The 15,595-nt window shown below is 44.5% G+C and overlaps 1 protein-coding gene across 2 annotated transcripts; it reads left to right on the top strand.

Moving 5' to 3' along the window:
- Window positions 1-5,559: 5,559 nt before the first annotated feature.
- csnk1db (casein kinase 1, delta b) lies at window positions 5,560-15,230 on the top strand. Of its 2 annotated transcripts, XM_080541573.1 has the most exons (10): window positions 5,560-6,010; window positions 9,627-9,737; window positions 11,137-11,285; window positions 11,592-11,820; window positions 12,048-12,218; window positions 12,507-12,655; window positions 12,744-12,912; window positions 13,080-13,219; window positions 13,880-13,949; window positions 15,032-15,152. In XM_080541573.1, exons 1-9 carry the CDS (start codon window positions 5,935-5,937, stop codon window positions 13,910-13,912), a joined length of 1,227 nt encoding a protein of 408 aa, XP_080397699.1. In that variant the 5' UTR covers window positions 5,560-5,934; the 3' UTR covers window positions 13,913-13,949; window positions 15,032-15,152. The 2 variants fall into 2 exon arrangements, with proteins under 2 accessions (XP_080397699.1, XP_080397698.1); XM_080541572.1 differs by lacking the exon at window positions 13,880-13,949 and having other exon boundaries at window positions 15,032-15,230.
- Window positions 15,231-15,595: the final 365 nt, after the last annotated feature.

Below are 15,595 nucleotides of genomic sequence, written 5' to 3' on the forward strand. Positions count from 1 at the left end.
TAGCTTGACAGCATGACAGCAGAGAGCAGAGATCAACTAACACATTGTTTGTCCCACTGGGAGTCCTTTATTCCCACCTACAGGCTTAGACTGGGTGATAAAAAAAATCCCACAGGATCAATGTTATTATAGTTTATAATGAACAGGGTGGATTTATTAAATACCTGAAAGAAAGGAACCACAGGGAGATGGGATGGGAGAGAGTCAAGTAGGTTTATATATTGTTAAGCCTCCCTCCCACTTACTTGTTCCTCTCACAACCCCTTCTCTCCCTCCTTTTATGTGGTTAGCTTGCAGCAAGGTAGAGTCTGGCAGCCTTAATGGGGGTTAGGGGTTCGTACTTTAGTGTGTGTGTGTGTGTGTGTGTGTGTGTGTGTGTGTGTGTGTGTGTGTGTGTGTGTGTGTGTGTGTGTGTGTGTGTGTGTCGGTGTGTGTGTGTGTGTGTGTGTGTGTGTGAGTGTGCATGCGTGTGTGCGTGCGTGTGTGTGTTTGTGTGTGTGTGTGTGCGTGTGTGTGAGTGTGTGTGTGTGTGTGTGTGTGTGTGTGTGTGTGTGTGTGTGTGTGTCTGTGTTGGTGCCGGTGTCGGTGTCTGTGTGCCGGAGAGAGAGATTCTGGAAAGTCTGCTGTGGGGAAAAGAACATGCAGTTTCCATTTCAAAGAATTTCCATGCCCTTTAGACATAGCTCTGATGCAGTAGTGTAAACAAACACTACTTTAATCAGCAAGAGATACACAGACAGGAGACGTTCAAGAGATACACAGTCAGGAGACGTTCAAGAGATACACAGACAGGAGACGTTCAAGAGATACACAGACAGGAGACGTTCAAGAGCGCAAAAGGGTGTTATCAGACAAAAGGGGTGTCATTAAATTAGGTTTAGACATGCACTGTCCATGGGTCAGAAAAATATGCCATGCACTTAACCACTAATGTGAGACCACACAGGGGTTTAGAAGATTCCCCCAAAAGGAATGTCATCAAGATATATCACTTGTTTTCATCAATAATCATTCAACACAGCCACAAGACTTTTTTTTTTTTTTTTTACTGATTAGATAACGTTAAATAAATAAAATATTGATCTTTTCATGATATGTAAGACACTCCTTTCAAAAGCACCTGTGTGAATGCCTACCTACATTATGATAAAGAACAATTCATGTTTTTTCTGACAGTATTACCAGAGGTTTTTTAAACTACTACTGTCAAATGTCCACTAGATGTCCCCATTGTCCCATGAGCTTGAACGTGTGGCATATTATTGAGTAAAATTCAAATATCAGTTTGTCAGAGGTCCAGTTTATTGCTTCTTAATATCCTCCTCAAATGACTCCCCTTCAGTCACTCGAGTTGACTGATTTGTCAACTCTTTGAAATCATATATTACATAAAAAATCACAGTATGCCCATATGCAATAATATCAATGGGGTCAATCTATCCCATGAATGTGAAACCCTTGGCTTAAATCAAAAGCTATCTGATGTAGCAGGTTAAAATGTAGGCAGGTCAATCTTGCAGCTGGAGAGGAGATCTGAGGCATACAGATAATAGCATTTGGGAAGCACAAAGTTCTGAGCACTTATGCATTATAATTCTCTAGTTGTAATCATGGAGTCTCCACTAGCTGAGTGAGGCCAAGCGAGTGAGATTAGACCTTCAAACAAGGCCTCTGCTGTGCTCCCCTTCTACATTAAACTGAATCAGCCTACAGCTTATGTGCAGTGCAGTCTGAGTACGTCCCACAGCTCTGGTACAACGCAAAGGGAACTCATCAGACAGGATTCACTACCTAAAGTGATTTGCTGTTTCCATTTATTGTTAAATACATGTCATTATTGGCCACCTGTATGAGACAACAATTGTTTTTACACATTACAGAAGAACACATACCTTCAGGGAGGAAAATGTGGATTCAGAAAACCAACTGATCCAAAAAGAAAGAACAATAAAACAACAATAGATACACGGTTAATTGAATTGATGACTTAAGCCTCAATTTAACACTTAATCTGCCATACGTCACATAGCTGACAGAACGTATATGTGAGGCCAAACCTCAATGGGATTGTGATAGGTAGACACTGGACAGTCAACAGCCACGGTAAGCAGAACAGAACGTACTGTTTCTATTCATCGTACAACTCCTCCTCCGGCTGGCTGGATCAGGGGGACAGGCTGGGGCGTGTTCACTCATGTTCATTCATGTTCATTCATACTGGACTGTTGACACTATCTATAACATTTATTTCTTATGTCTATTTTATGGCTTTGGTATTTTTTATATTTTGTATTTTATTATATTATTATTCAATTGTCATTTTATTTTGATGCTGCTGTTTGTGGTGTGGGCTTCTGTAACGCCTTAATTTCCCCTTGGGGATCAATAAAGTACCTATCTATCTATCTATCCATCCATCTATCTATCCATCTATCTATCTATCCATCTATCCATCTATCTATCCATCTATCCATCTATCTAGTTGGCATGGGAGGATGAAAGACTATTAACTCCACACCATCAGCGTTTACACATGTAGGCTACTAGGGCATTGTGATAGCATATTGTTTTGATAGAGGGAAAGCTTGTAGCATGCATACCCTCTATTGATTGGATTAAGCTAGATCACATTGGAAGGCTTACAGCCAGATGTGGTTAGTTACACAGTGCTCCAATGTGCAGTCAATGATGTTGTTTATTTGTGCCTGCCTGCACTAGAGTATTTAATCTTATGGGGCTTTGCCAGTATCTCTGAATCTTGGATCAATGGATTCGTTTCACAACAAGAGTACAGTAACCTACAGTAACCTACAGCAACGTGTGGTTATGTGTTTGTTGAGGTGGGTTCTCTGCTACAGGAACAATTGTTGGTGCAACTTAGAGCAGCTATTTACTTTTGCAGTGATTTCTGCAACAACAACAAAATGGGGGAAATGCATTTTAACATGCAAATAGCACTGTAGTGCTCAAGGGCAAACACACACAATACATCAATAAGTCATTATTTAGTTATTAGTAGTTGTCAAGGTCCAACAGGTGTTTTACTCTCATAAATGTATAGAAGTCATATTAGGCCAAATCATAGGCCTCAATTTACTTCTTTTTGAAAGATTTAAATTACTGATAGTTGCAGGAAAGAAACACGTGTATTCGCATCAGCATGAGAGCCCATAGAACTGCAATCATCTCTATTGCAAGTTTCTGGTGTTGTATCATCTTCTACCAGGCAGAATGATGTTCCCTATTTGTTCTCGTCCACTTGTGCTCGACGCGTTGTCAAACACGTGCACCTCGGATTACGCAACCCAAACAACAACAGCGGTGCCATGTGAGCGTTTCCAAGCAGCTTCAGGGATTGGTCCATATGTGACCAATCAAAATATTCTAAATGGCTTTTAGCCCGTTCAGATACGTGGGCGCGGCCTTTAGTGAAATGAAATGTTTTCCGACTTCCAGATCTTTACTTTACTGCATTTTTACTTTTTAATGTTGAGCATTGTGTGGGATTGTATATGAAGATTCTCTGAATAGTTTCCGTACTGTGATGAAGTCCCCCCCCCCCCCCCTCTCTCTCTCTCTCTCTCTCTCTCTCTCTCTCTCTCTCTCTCTCTCTCTCTCTCTCTCTCTCTCTCTCTCTCTCTCTCTCTCTCTCTCTCTCTCTCTCTCTCTCTCTCTTCTCTCTCTCCCTCTCTCTCCCTCTCTCCCTCTCTCTCTCTCTCTCTCTCTCTCTCTCTCTCTCTCTCTCTCTCTCTCTCTCTCACACACACACACACACACACACACACACACACACACACACACACACACACACACACACACACACACACACACTATGTAAAATAGATAATACAAAACAAGTCAGTGAGAAACTGCATGAACATTTACATATTAGCAGCAACCTATATTTCTGCAGCATACATTATACAATTTAGACAACCCCCCCCCCAAAAAAAAAATACTACATCTGCCAAATCAAATACTGATTAGAGAAATAACCAATACCCCAGAGCAAATATTTACACTGGCTTTCAAAGTACAATAATAACACTGAATATTTTCGGCGAATTCATTTTGGTATTTTCTGGTTTTATATTGAATAATCCTGTATATTTTTATATTTTATCATTTTTGTTGCTGTTGTTGTTGTTGCTACCGACCAGTAGCTGTACCAATAGATTAGTTTGAGTGCAGGAAAACAGAACTAATCTCTGATGTAACGCTTCTGTCTGTCTGCGTCTGTCCATCTGTCTGAGTGTGTGTGTGTGTGTGTGTGTGTGTGTGTGTGTGTGTGTGTGTGTGTGTGTGTGTGTGTCTGTGTCTGTGTCTGTGTCTGTGTCTGTGTCTGTGTCTGTGTGTGTGTGTGTGTGTGTGTGTGTGTGTGTGTGTGTGTGTGTGTGTGTGTGTGTGTGTGTGTCTGTGTGTGTGTGTCTGGCTCGGAATCATCCCTGCCAATTGTTTACTGTTGATTACGCCTGCCTGACCTAGCCTCACATTCGGCACCGTCACTGCATTTGGCAGGGTCAACACAACAGTAATCCCTCAGCCAATGTAACGGGCTAGAACAGGTTCTAGGATCAGTCCAAGTTCTAGAGGGGAACAAGACTACTTAATTTTTGTGTGTGAAAAGTTGTGTAACTAAACCCAGACAACTGCACTTAGTGACATACCTATGCTTAGGGCTGCTGATAGTATCAGGTTGTGGGGTTTTGCATTTTTTTTTTTTGCAATGATGCATATCATTCCACACATTCTCAAATGAATGAATGAATGAATGAATGAATGAATGAATGAATGAATGAATGAATGAATGAATGAATGAATGAATGAATGAATGAATGAATGAATGAATGGTCTTTATTGTCATTGCTATAGTACAGGTACCAAACAACGAAATTTGGGAGGGGGGGCTCCCCTGGTGCTAGGAAAGAAAAAAAAACTAAAAAAACAAGAAGGGAAGAGCTGGTTTACATAAATAAAGGCTATGTACACAATCCACTATACTATACTGTACAGATAAAACACTGTGCTGTACTCTATGCTATGCTATACCTATTCTAACATTTCCTATTTCTCTGCAACCTTATGTACCCTAGGGTTGTCATATTGCACATAGTGTTATTGCACATTCATTTAAAGTGTCGCAGTTTGCAGGTTTGAAATGTACACATTTGTATATTTCTTTCTTCGAGGGTGGAAAGAAAACCACATTTACTCTAAATAATATTCAGGTGTGGGTAATGTGAATAATGCTCTGTCCTATTCTCTTTTTTTGACAGCCAATAATAATAATAATAATAATAATAATAACTTTTATTTGTATAGCACTTTTCCTGCAAACGTTGCAGCTCAAAGTGCTCCAAGTGGCAAGTTGTGTTCCCTGACATGACTAATATAAGTATTGACAGAGTTGTTTATATATTGATACAGTATCAGTCTTATGGACTAATCCCCGCCCCTTTTTATGACCTTCTCACGGTTGCTAGGGGAAGTGATGTCACAGATGTATGACAGCTCTCCTCCTTCACACTCAGCGGATGAAAATGTTATAGTGGCGTAGACGACGATTTTGAAAGGGAAGTTGTACATCCAAATCCGTCTCCATCCTCCTAAGTTAATGAAAGGATTACTATGAAAACGACACGAACATAATCTGCACATTCTAAGCTTTCGGACAATATCGATATCGTGGCACTTCGAAGATCCTAAAGATAGAAAAGGGATGGTGAAAGTTGGACCGTTTCAGAAGGAACTGAATCTTCTGGGATCCGGGGGGAGGAGGGTGGTGGTGTGAATAAAGGTGTTCTAATCTAAACCAGTTTAGTAAAGTGAAATAGTGGGTGGTTAGCTAACAAAAAGAGCAAAAAACGTCAGGGTGGATTATTTCTCCTACAAATTCGGACGGGTAGCTGTAAAAAATAATAACATTGGACAACAATGGAGTTGAGAGTAGGGAACCGATACAGGCTGGGCAGAAAGATTGGAAGTGGATCTTTTGGAGACATCTATTTGGGTGAGTAAAATAACATATTTGGTGACCAAAAAACTCATTTATGCGCAGACGTTAACGCCACTAACTTGCTATTTAGCTCACCAGCTAACCAACTAGCACCGTATCTAACCTGGCTAGCTAGAAGATACGGAAGCCAGTTGTCAGACAAACAGCTAGCTAGCTATTTCCATGATGGAGTCAGATCACTCGGCCTCCATGTATTCTTGCTCTATTTCATTCAACTGACTAGGGGGGCGGGGGGTGTAATAGCTAACCAGCCTTACTAGCAACTATTCTTCTCAGCAGTCCTTGTCAACAGCAACTAGTTTAGCTAGCCACCACCACCACCACCAGCTTGTCAGGGTACTGAAACCTAACAAAGCTAGCTAGCTGTTACTAGCTACTGGCTAGTAACTGTTAGCTAATCCCTTTACCACAACAGGCGATAATAATGTGGCAATGTCAAGTGTGCCAGAGTCGAACTCAGACAGAGGAATTGGCCCATGGTCACATTAGGTGTTTATTAATGCCTGTGTGGTGTTATTTTAAAAATTGACATTTTTGAGTTAGTAATTCACCAAATACAAAGGTTCCATCTCACAGAACATAATGGAATGTAAAAGCTTTGACGCTCAATATCTCTGAACTACTCTAAACGGAGATAGAACCTTATCATTCTAAGCTCACGATTCATTATACAGAGTTGATTTAGTACAGTTGCTGCTGTGTAAAGCTGGCTAGCTTAGGGTTGTGTTGTCTTTTTTGCGTTGGAAAGTTAAAGTACATCATCTTTTATAGTGACTAAAAGGCAACCCCCAGGCAGCCACGAAGAAGAAGGATTGTTGGAAATGGGCAGAGTTCAGACAAACTCAGTCACCCTAGTAGTGACCCACCCAGCCAGTTGTTTTCCAGTTCTGCCATCTGTCAGTTAATGTGAAGGGCTGTGAGGGGCAGGAGCTTTTCAGCTCCACCTGCTCTGTCCTTCAGGCAGTGGGCAGTCACCCATGTATTTCAGATGAGGCGTAGTGGACCAGTTCCCCTGTGTCGCTGCTTCTGCCCTAGCTTCACTCTTGACTAGTTTCAGGTTTTGCCATTTCAGGTTTGGTTTGTTGTTCTTGATGGTCCACCCTAACTGTCATAACAGTATAACCACTTCACTTATGTGGTGTGTTGGTGTGTTCTCAACTTCTCTCACCTGTTTTTCTTCTGGTATCGGGCCATCTGTCAGTTGTCAACTGAAATTCCTTTGTGATATGTTTATCATCACCCCCAGGGATGAGCTCACAAGCCCCTGTCAAATGGATGACGGACACGTCAGTTTAAATCTTGTCATTTTGAACAAAATGCACTGTGAAGTAGGTGGCCTACTCTAGGTTCAGTCCAGACTCCAACGCCCCTCTGTCCTGTGAGAATGAACAGAACATCTAGGCCTAGCTCCTGTTTCACAGTGTTGGTCTCTCATTCTTGGCACTGCCCTTGTCCATGGCAGTTAGGAGTGCATAAAAGCAGAAAGAGCTTATTGTTCATGTTGATGACATCAGCGATGTGACCAACAGTCATGTCATTGTTTCACATCCAGCCTGTGGGTATCTAAATATGGAAATGTTTAGATGTCTATCTTGGATGTTCTTCAGATTATACTGTATCAGGCTGTAGCTGTCACCCCACCCCTTTCTCATTTTGAATGAGTAGGCCTAAATGGTTGTTCTCTGTCATTTGTGTTGGGATGATTCTATGCAAAGGCTTAGATCTTCACACTAACATGACACTGTTTAAACTAAGAGGCAGGTCACTCTTAAATTGTCACGTGACGTGTTTGTTTTCGTGCCTCTGGGTTTGCAGAAACAGGTCTTGCCCTAATAGCAAATAAGACAGTTTGTGTTCTACCTTGTAAACATTGAGTTTCAACATGAGTTTCAAATAAGCTATTATAGGTCTTCATCTAAGTAGAAACTTGTTGTGTGTTACCTAACCACCATCTGAGAAAATGTTCAATTCTACTGTGAAGAATTGGATTAGAATTGACCCATTCCTCCTGCTGGGTTGAGGAAGGGATGTTTTGAAAGAGCTGTCAGTAGAAGACATGTGTTTTTGATAAGGCCAGTCACCGCTCCCCAGGCTCCCCCTCAGACCAGAGACTGAAGTCCTCCTATTCAGGGCCTGGATGTTTTGCTCTTGGAAATCCTAAAACTAAAATCCTAAAAGCCTAAAACTATAATATACATTTATACCTATATCGTTATTGCTTTCTAAGGCTGTCTCTTCATAAATCTAGCGCCAAATGTTCTGTTTTTGCTTTGCAAGTTGCTTGAACACCACCACAGAAAGGGTGTATTGTGTCCCAATAGACACTACCTCATGGAACACCAAGGGTTCAACTGTGAAATCTGGCTTGATTTTATTATTGCTCTGATGGGGCCTGTGTCCTCGTTGCCTGTCCATTTAGGCATTCTGAGGATAAGCTGACATTTGCTTATTGCTATGGTTTGGCAGTCCATGTTTTGGACGCCCATACCTTTGATTAACAGCCAGAGAGAGACAACAAGGCTACACGTTTTTCGCAAGTGCATGACTTTCTGTCCATTGTGATGGGACAGAATTTTGGTTAAGTATGGGGGTGTTTTGCCACCACCCTCATACTGTGTGTGTGTGTGTGTGTGTGTGTGTGTGTGTGTGTTGAGTCATCATCATACGATGCACACCCATGGCACAGAGGGGAAGGGAAGCTCCAGTCAGCCATAGTTCCCCTAGCTCTGCACTTGTGTGGACTAATACGCACAGCGTCGCACATATTATGTAACCGCACATATGATTCATCCAACATGTGTGTTTATGTGTTGGATGCAGGTGTTAAGTTCTTGTCAGAAGATGACATGGCTTGTCTGTACAACTGACTCTCTGTTCTACCCGTCAAGTATGTGGGATATGTGCTTTGATTTGAAAACATGAAATTAATGTTTGCTATTAATAGTCCACCTGCTCTCTACTTTGGTGAAAGCACCAGTTGTGCACTTCTCCAATGTACAATTTGCTATCCTCCTTTAGTTCCATGTGGAAGGGGGATTTTTGCAAGCTGTCCAAAGCAGTGTGCTCATGTACTGAAATAATAGCTCCAGTCCAGAGGTGCCTTTTTTCTGTTGAAACTGTAAATTCGGACTTATGTAACACCTTGGCCTCTTCCCCAAATGTGAACCGTCCTGTGTTAGTGGGTTCTAGTACCTCTATGGGCCCCTATAGCTGTGGTAGTCAAGGGTTGGATTCATGTGGTGTTTTCACTGCTGCTGCGCAGGGATGGGCCCAGGCTCGCTCGCTCACTGTTCTGTTCCAACAGCAGTTGGAAGGGTACGTAATATAATCACATTCCTATCGCGCATACCGGCAGTATAACAGTCAGGACTGCAAACTTAGTCCAGTTGGTTTCCCCGGCGTATCTTTTTCACTTCCCCCTAGGCTTGCATAACATCACTGTAGCCAAAGTCATGGTTTTATGACTTATGACTTTATATGTTTTATGTTGTCAATGGGAGGAAATTCAATTACAGGCAGGTCTCAAGTTGTAGCCTACTCTTTGACGGAAGTGCCCCAGGCTGTGTTTTCAATCCACTTTTCTAAAAGTCTTTTCTTACGTCTTCCATAGGCACGGATATCTCTGTGGGCGAGGAGGTGGCCATCAAGCTGGAATGTGTGAAGACGAAGCACCCACAGCTCCACATCGAGAGCAAGATCTACAAGATGATGCAAGGAGGAGGTGAGACACAGGGGGTCCATGGATCACCCTCACCCACCCCGTCCTCTGTCTTCTCTCCTGTTCTCCCCCCCCCCCCCCCCCCCGAACTTTCTCTCTCTCTTTCCCCCCCATCCCCCGTGTTAATGTGGTGTTCACATGGCTGGGCAGGCAGTGATCCACATAACTCACCCCAGCCCATCCTGAGAGACTGGAACGTTTCATCAGCTCACAGCCGGAGACTGCACTCACGTGGGACAGGCCTCACACTCCACTAGAAATCATGTTGCACTAACACGATTGGCTGAACGCTAACTGGGAAAAGGTTTTAACTTATTGGTCAGGATTAGGTTAAAGTCATTTGCGAGTGATGTTATTAAACTTGAGATGGTTTTAAACACACTCGGAATGCTATTGAAATAATGCGTTGATTCCTTCTTTGGTACTCAATTGTGTGGTCTAGCTAGATTTTCCCTGTTTGTATTATTATTATTAGAGATTCATGTATTAAAGATAGGGCTGTTACGATTATTCGACGTCGTCGACGTCACCGACTACGTCAATACGTCGGTTAGCGTAATATGCGTCGGTTAGTCGCAAATAAAAAAAAAGACTTTTTTTTTTTATTATTATTTTTTTTTTACCTTTATTTTACCAGGCGAGACAATTAAGTGTATGAGTGAAAATGGATAGCTACTAGCTAATGTTACACAAGCAATGTAGCTCACCACAGTTCGTATGTCTTGTCTTCTGGTGTTAGTAACGTTAGCTATGTAGCTGGCTAGCTACGGTAGCCTATTGTCATTGTGGTGCGAGCACCTACTGTACGTTATCTAGCTCGTAGCTCGCATGCTACGTTAGCATCAATTTAGCTAATCATAACATAGCAGCGAGAGTAACGTTAGCTAGCTATGTGTTGTGGTGATGGACAGACTTCTAAATGGCCATGTTGGCATTCAAGTTGGCTAAACATAGCAGTGAGGTGGAGACAATTTTTTTTTTAAATTTTTTAAAAAAAAAATTACAGTACAAAAATTATCGTTAGACTTATCGATAAATTAGTCGTTAGACTAATCGAATAATCGATAAATAATAATCGATGAAATAATCGCTAGATTAATCGTTAGAAAAATAGTCATTTGGGACAACACTAATTAAAGAACCCATATTCGATGATGCATTTGTTTGGGCATGTCTGCCACGCACGTGTGTGTCAGCGGAAATAAACATTGGAGGACGGGCTCACTGTAATGAATGGAATGAGGAACGGTTCCAACTTCCATTCCATCCATTACAGTGAGACCATCTTCCGATTTCGCGCCTCCACCAGCTTCGCCTGCTGTGCGTCCATGTCCATACCCCTGCAGTAGCTGTCCGTAACGCCACTGTGGTGTGTGACATCTCCCCTCGTGTCTCTCCACAGTGGGCATCCCGACCATAAAGTGGTGTGGCGCCGAGGGGGACTACAACGTCATGGTGATGGAGCTACTGGGGCCAAGCCTGGAGGACCTCTTCAACTTCTGCTCCCGCAAGTTCAGCCTGAAGACCGTGCTGCTGCTGGCTGACCAGATGGTGAGCAGGGCAACGGCAGGGTTCTGCCCCGCCACCAGGCGTCTGGCTCCATCAGTGTGGTTCTAACAGCGGTTGTCTGATGTTAGAGTAGTGCTATTTGTTTTCATAATGATCTTTGGTTTAGGACTCGGGTGCGTGCTCCCGTTTGATGGGATTTGAAAATAAACGGGATATAGGTTCAAATTGGGATTTGAAAATAAACGTACAGTATGAGATGTGTCTGTTCCGAGAGAACAGCACATAAAAGCATTGGTCCTCACATGTGGTCTAAACAGCTCTGTGTAACCCCACCCTTCCTGTCTCCAGATCAGCAGGATTGAGTATATCCACTCCAAGAACTTCATCCACAGAGACGTGAAGCCTGACAACTTCCTCATGGGCCTGGGCAAGAAGGGCAACCTGGTCTACATCATCGACTTTGGCCTGGCCAAGAAATACCGGGACGCACGCACACACCAGCACATCCCCTACCGCGAGAACAAGAACCTGACTGGCACTGCCCGCTACGCCTCCATTAACACACACCTGGGAATAGGTAAGACATACACACACACATCTGTTTTCATGTTTCAGTGGCCAGGGCTCGTCTTGTAAAACAGATGTTTTTTCTGAACGTCACTGCCGCAATAAGATAAGCAATGAATTTAATGAAACAATTATTTATAGCGATCTTTTTTTTTCCTTTTTTTTTTGTTATAGCACATTTTGTTACAATGTTCTCCTTCTCCCCTCCCTCCATATATCTCTCCTCTCCCTCTACAGAGCAGTCTAGGCGTGATGACCTGGAGTCTCTGGGCTACGTCCTCATGTACTTCAACCTGGGTTCTCTGCCCTGGCAGGGCCTTAAGGCCGCCACCAAGAGGCAGAAGTACGAACGCATCAGTGAGAAGAAGATGTCCACCCCCATCGAGGTGCTCTGCAAGGGATACCCCTGTAAGTAGTGGACATTAAAGCCCTTGAACTTGAGGCCTTCAGCCCCTAGTTTAGTTGTTTTGTTTGTCTGTCTGACTGTTTTTTGTTATTTTCTTGTATCTCTGTAAAGCAACCTTGGGTCCCATGAAAGGCGCTATATAAATTGAAGTTATTATTATTATTATTGATTTGGGGAATTTCTCCATCCTGGTTGCAAAACCAATAATGTGTATCTTTGCCGTCTCAACTCTGATTGTCTGGTTGTGATGTTTTGGAGTTTAAATGTTCCTAATTTCACGCTCATCACAGCTGAGTTTGCGACGTACCTCAACTTCTGCCGTTCGCTGCGGTTCGATGACAAGCCCGACTACTCCTACCTGAGGCAGCTCTTCAGAAACCTGTTCCACAGACAAGGATTCTCCTACGACTACGTCTTCGACTGGAACATGCTCAAGTTTGTGAGTGGACTTATTCAGCTGACCTAGGAATAGAATGGTCTGTTCTTGGGTCTCATCTCTCTCTAACCCATATCCCTGACGTCTTCAGGGAGCCAATCGCGCGGCGGAGGAGGCTGAGCGCGAGCGGAGGGCCGGAGAGGACAGGCTGAGGCAGGGCAGGACACCCGGGGCCAGGGGAATCCCTGCCGCCTCTGGACGACCCAGAGGAACACAGGAAGGGGCACCACCCGCACCCCTCACCCCTACCTCACACACAGGTGAGTCTTCCCCCCCCCCCCCCCCCCCCACAGTAATACCTGTAGGTGTTAGATATGCTTCCTGTCCATTCTGTATGTCCAGGTTGCTGAGTGTTGATTAGTTCTCTCTCTCTCTCTCTCTCTCTCTCTCTCTTTCTCTCTCAACCGCCTGTCCCCCGTCCCCGTAGCGAACACATCCCCGCGGCCCGTGTCCGGTATGGAGCGCGAGAGGAAAGTCAGCATGCGGCTGCACCGCGGCGCTCCCGTCAACGTGTCCTCCTCCGACCTGACGGGACGCCAGGACACCTCCCGCATGTCCACCTCACAGGTACAAGCCCCGCCCCTCCCCTTAACCTGCACAGGTTACAAGCTAGCCCTCTACCCGCCACCTGCAAGGGACGACCCTCACTTGACCTCCTGATCTGATCCCATACACTCCCCCCCCGTCCTGACCCACAAGGAACACGCAAATTAACCAATAAACGTGTGTGTAGCCAATGCTGAACCAGGAGTGCCTCTTGACTATCTTTGGGCTTCCTAGGCCTAATGTTTAAACAACAGTGAGTAGAGATGATTATGTCTGAACAGGTTTTCATGGTGTGTGTTTCTGTGCCTGAGAGAGTGGGTACCCTCCACTGAAAACTGAAACCCCCCCCCCCCCCCCCAAGGCCTAAAGTCTTAAGATAGCTAGTCCTTCACCAAGTTCTCCAACACATGGAAAGGAGCGGAACCAGGACCAAGGAGAAGAAGCAACTTGAGACTATTGAGAATATTGTGATGCACCCCCCATTGAAACAGCCATACTCCTTAGGGAGAGCCCTCTCTCATTAGGCAGAGGGGCGATGCTCTCGCTTAGAGGTGGGATTTGTAGTTTTCCTGCCCCTCCCCCGGGACGTTGGTCTGTGATAAGCATGCGATGCAGATGCAAGTGTCTGAGTGCCCTCCTCACTTGACCAACGGAATTCTCTCTCCCTCCCCCCAACATCAGAATAGCATTCCCTTCGATCATCACGCCAAGTAGACGCTCACCACGTTCTCGTTTGATGGCGAAACACCGGGTGAGTCCCGCTGGGTCCCCTAAAGCACCACAGATGCACCGCTCCAGTTCTACAGGGTCTCTCAGACTCTCAAGCCTGATTTTGAACAGTGATATCAGAAGGTTCTAGATTCCCGAGGAAGTATATATGTTATTATGCCCTAAGAGCCAACCTATATACTTCCTGATCTTCTATGACATCATCTGTCAAATCGTGCTTTGATCTCATACTTTGGTCGGGAGTCAGTCACGAGTCACACGAAGCTGCGGCCCCTGGAGAACTGGAGTAGTGCATTTAAGCCTGGTCAGAAGACCCCCTCCCTTCACCTGTGTGGAACCAGTCCTGTCGCTCAGCTGGGAGATCTCCTCAGCTCCTCCTACCTAGCCTGTGGCTTGTTGCTTGCTGCACTGTTTGGTTGATGCCTGACATCCTCCAGCATGTAGCTTCATAACGCCCTTTCCCCCCCTTGTCCTCCCCACAGAGGGACTCTACCGTTCCTGTCTGTCTGCCTGTCTGTCTGTCTTTGTGTGTGTGTGTGTGTGTGTGTGTGTGTGTGTGTGTGTGTGTGTGTGTGTTTTTCCTCTGAACACTGAAACTCCCTTCCCCTGGTTTTTATGCTCAATGCTGCATGGTTTTCCTCTCCTGAAATTAAACCACACTGCTTGTCTTTGGTTAGAGTTTATCAATGGCATGGCATAAACAAACAAACAAAAACCTTTTCTAATTTTTCACTCTGGTGTTAAAGACCTCTGCCCTCAGACAGGCTACGGTCGTGTCCTAACATTCACCACTGCTGATGGCTTTACCCCTTTTTCCCGTGGGCCTGGGTTTACTGCACAGACAGAGAGCTTGAGCAGGGCACTAGGAAGATGTATCGTTTCGCCTGTTTTGCATGACTCGGCTTTGAACCTTATCAAAGTCAGATGAATAAGGCGGAAATGCTGAAGGGACGTTGATGGCCTGTTGCTTTCTTCTCACAGATGGTTTTCTGGTCTCGTCAGTTGATGGAATATAGATGTTGAGTGTTGATATTAGTATTGGTGGTTGGATGGAAAGGTAAGGTAGAGAATGGTAACCTAACCTGGTAACCTCTCCTCTCTCAGATGGTGTCAGGCGTGATCCCTGGGGGTCTCCACTCTGCAGCGCCTCGATGAGCCCCTCCCTGCACCTGCACGGCAAAGGGGTGGACCACGTCTGGTCACTCAGCAGCTCTGATCTCTCTACTACCACAGCAACCATAGGATGCCAGCCCCCTGACCTGACCTGACCCGGCACAAAGTCTGTCTCTCTCTCTCTCTCTCTCTCTCTCTCTCTCTCTCTCTCTCTCTCTCTCTCTCTCTCTCTCTCTCTCTCTCTCTCTCTCTCTCTCTCTCTCTCTCTCTCTCTTCTCCCTCTCCCTCTCCCCCTCTCCTTTTCTCACTCCATCTTATTCTTACTTCCTACCCCAAACACTTAAATCATTTTGATAATAATAATAAAAATTAAAAAAAGGACATGTGGACATGCAGACTATTATCTCTGTCCTCGTTACTTGTGGGAGACATACGCACGGCGGTGCACACTCGCCATCTCGCTGTCCTAAAGTGTTTCTGATTGGACGGTGCGTGGTCTTTGTTGCCGTGGCGACCCAACAGACTCCTTTTAAGACTGAAACGACCAACAACGGA

Source organism: Nansenia antarctica (genome assembly GCF_963989245.1).
Source record: "Nansenia antarctica genome assembly, chromosome: 11".
Lineage (NCBI taxonomy): Eukaryota > Metazoa > Chordata > Actinopteri > Argentiniformes > Microstomatidae > Nansenia > Nansenia antarctica.

Bases quoted from the DNA above. Each gene is read 5' to 3' on its own strand.
- csnk1db (XM_080541572.1), top strand. From the start codon at position 5,935: ATGGAGTTGAGAGTAGGGAACCGATACAGGCTGGGCAGAAAGATTGGA. The intron at 12,219-12,506 runs GTAAGTAGTGGA...CGCTCATCACAG, and splicing joins GCTCTGCAAGGGATACCCCT to CTGAGTTTGCGACGTACCTC. The intron at 12,656-12,743 runs GTGAGTGGACTT...TGACGTCTTCAG, and splicing joins ACTGGAACATGCTCAAGTTT to GGAGCCAATCGCGCGGCGGA.